Source organism: Cyprinodon variegatus, unplaced genomic scaffold (assembly GCF_000732505.1).
Source record: "Cyprinodon variegatus isolate N-32 unplaced genomic scaffold, C_variegatus-1.0 Scaffold43, whole genome shotgun sequence".
Classification (NCBI taxonomy): Eukaryota; Metazoa; Chordata; class Actinopteri; order Cyprinodontiformes; family Cyprinodontidae; genus Cyprinodon; species Cyprinodon variegatus.
Window position 1 is genome coordinate 371,436 of NW_015150496.1, and position 2,335 is coordinate 373,770.

General features: G+C 40.9%; 1 protein-coding gene across 2 annotated transcripts in view; it reads right to left on the reverse strand.

The window, feature by feature from the left end:
* Positions 1–2,335, reverse strand: part of tbcel (tubulin folding cofactor E-like) — a 20,654-nt gene that overhangs the window by 10,735 nt on the left and 7,584 nt on the right. For both annotated transcript variants that reach the window (XM_015370207.1, XM_015370208.1), the window contains exons 5-8: positions 1,157–1,338; positions 809–1,065; positions 592–718; positions 386–502 (exon numbers count right to left, since the gene is read on the reverse strand). In XM_015370207.1, the coding sequence (XP_015225693.1) occupies positions 386–502; positions 592–718; positions 809–1,065; positions 1,157–1,338 (683 nt within the window). The remainder of the gene's footprint in view (positions 1–385; positions 503–591; positions 719–808; positions 1,066–1,156; positions 1,339–2,335) is intronic.

Below are 2,335 nucleotides of genomic sequence, written 5' to 3' on the forward strand. Positions count from 1 at the left end.
TTTTCCTGCTTCACAAAGGTAGGCAGCAGCTTGACAAAGCCATGATGGCAATTATTTTACATTATTATGGTATCCGTATCGGCCAATACTGCACAGCCAGGTATCGGGTATCGGTATCGGGGCCAAAAAATGGCATCGGCACAACACTAATATTTACTATAGTGCACATAAGTATAATCAAAGTGCTAAAAAACAAAAACAAAAATTACACTTAAATAATAAATATTAATAATAAAAGGGTCCTAAACTCTCCGCACGGTCAGATTTCGTGGGTGAGAAACATAATGAGGAGACAGGTCCATCATATTTTAAGCCAATTTTTAGATCTTGCCTTTCAGTGTTTGATACATTTAGGGTAAAACATTGACTGGTGTAAAATATATACCTCTGAGGAAGCTCCCGCTGAGGACAGTCCTGGTAGTATCTGATGAAGAACCTCTCTGCGTCTTCTCTCTCCCCTTTGGAAATTGCACTCCCATTTAAAACCATCACGGATGGCAGTCTGGGGAGGGATACGTGGTCATTAAATATTTACATCATAAAGCGTATAATGAAAAGCAGCCATGATGCTAGAAGGAGTGTTTAACTAACTGTGCTAAAAGGAGGCTGCGTCTCTCCTGGGTGCTATATGTCTGTAATAACGGAATCCCCTGAGCTTTGACGTCCTCCAGTTTAGGAAAGAAGCTCAGCCTTTCAATGTCCTCCCACTTACTGAGACCTGTGTTTGAAAAGGAAAAGGATTTGTTTCCTGCTCTCATTCTTTCTTTGAACCACTCCCTAAAAACTGAACATGCACAGAGAAACCAACCTGAGTTGTTGAGGTTGATGCTGCGCAAGTTGGGGAAGAGATGCTCCAGTGTTTCCTTGGTGTCCCCCACAGAGCTGAGGCCGTTGTTGGCAAGCACCAGTGTGCTCAGACTGGGGTACAGCAGGCCGAACTTCCTGACTTCGGACCAGTCCTGGAGCTGGTTGCCTGTGATCTGCAGCAGGTTCAGTGATGGGCAGGATGCCTGGGATTCTGACACTGTGTCGTAGCCATTCAGGCACAGAAAGAGCTCCTTCAGCCTGGGCAGGATGAAGAAATGACAGTGCAGAGTGAAAAACCTAAAAATCTTTCAGCACCGCTACCGGGAACATCTGCATGCGTCTATCTTACTCTGGTGTGTGCTGTGTGAGTGTGTGCACGGTGTCCCAGCTGACTTGTGTGTTGATGAGGACAAGTCGTCGAACGCGAGAGAAGACGTCGGCCACGCTGGGCTGCAGCTGCACACCACTCAGTGGGTTCATGCTTAGGTTGAGGAAGTCCAGGCGAGGGATGCTGGAAACGATGGTGCTAATCTGTCGGACCACAATTCAAAACAAACACAAATTTGGACCAGGCATCAAACTTTATTATATATCATTCATATTTATGAAGACTCCTATTCCAAGAATTTGATTTTAACTTTATTTTGGGTTCTTCAGAGAATGTTTGGCCTTTTCCAAAAACTATTAAAGCAAAAAATATACATCTAAAGAATGGACATGTAATATAAATTTTTAGGAAATATATTTCTATCTTAATTTTCCAATGGTAATGAAGCTATTCATGATTTTAAATGCCCTAAATACAAGACATGTAGGGCTATTTTGGGGGATTATTTTGCCAGGACTTTGTGAGGAATTCTAATAGTTGAACTCTGGCAAAGTTCCCAGGAAATCGAAGAGAAGTTTTATTAATCATCAAAGAACATCACCGTTAAGTTCTGGGAAGGTTAATAACATGTTAAAAGAATATACATAGGAAGTTCCCTACAAGATAATTCCTGTATATACCTGGAAATGGCATGCAAGGTTCATAACTACTAAGATCAGGAAATGTTCCTGTTAAGTTTGAGGAGAGATCCCACCATGCTAGAGGAGTAAAGGAAGGTATTTTTGTTGCAAGAACAAAGACAGTCACAGTTACATTCTTGGGTAGTTTACTAAGGACACAAAAAAAACATGAGAAATTCTGTACAGTTGTCAGTTTTTTGTAAAGTTTCCAACATCAGTTGTGTTTTTGGAAACTTTCCAGTAGGTTATTCCTGGAAAGTTAATTTAGGGTTGAGGAAAAGGTTCCTGTAAGTTCTAGGAACATAAGTATTAAATGTATAGTGAAGGAGGTTCTTTTTGCGGGTGGATTTTTCTGTCTGGTTTAATGTAAACCAATAAAACCACATGGAAATGGTAAAGGTTGTTTAGAATGGTTTGCACACATTAAGAATAAGATGTTTCGATCCCCTTTAAGCCTTGATATTTAAAGGGATAGTCCAGGATGTTCTTCTTCCAGTTGGAACATCAAAATAAGTGGTCC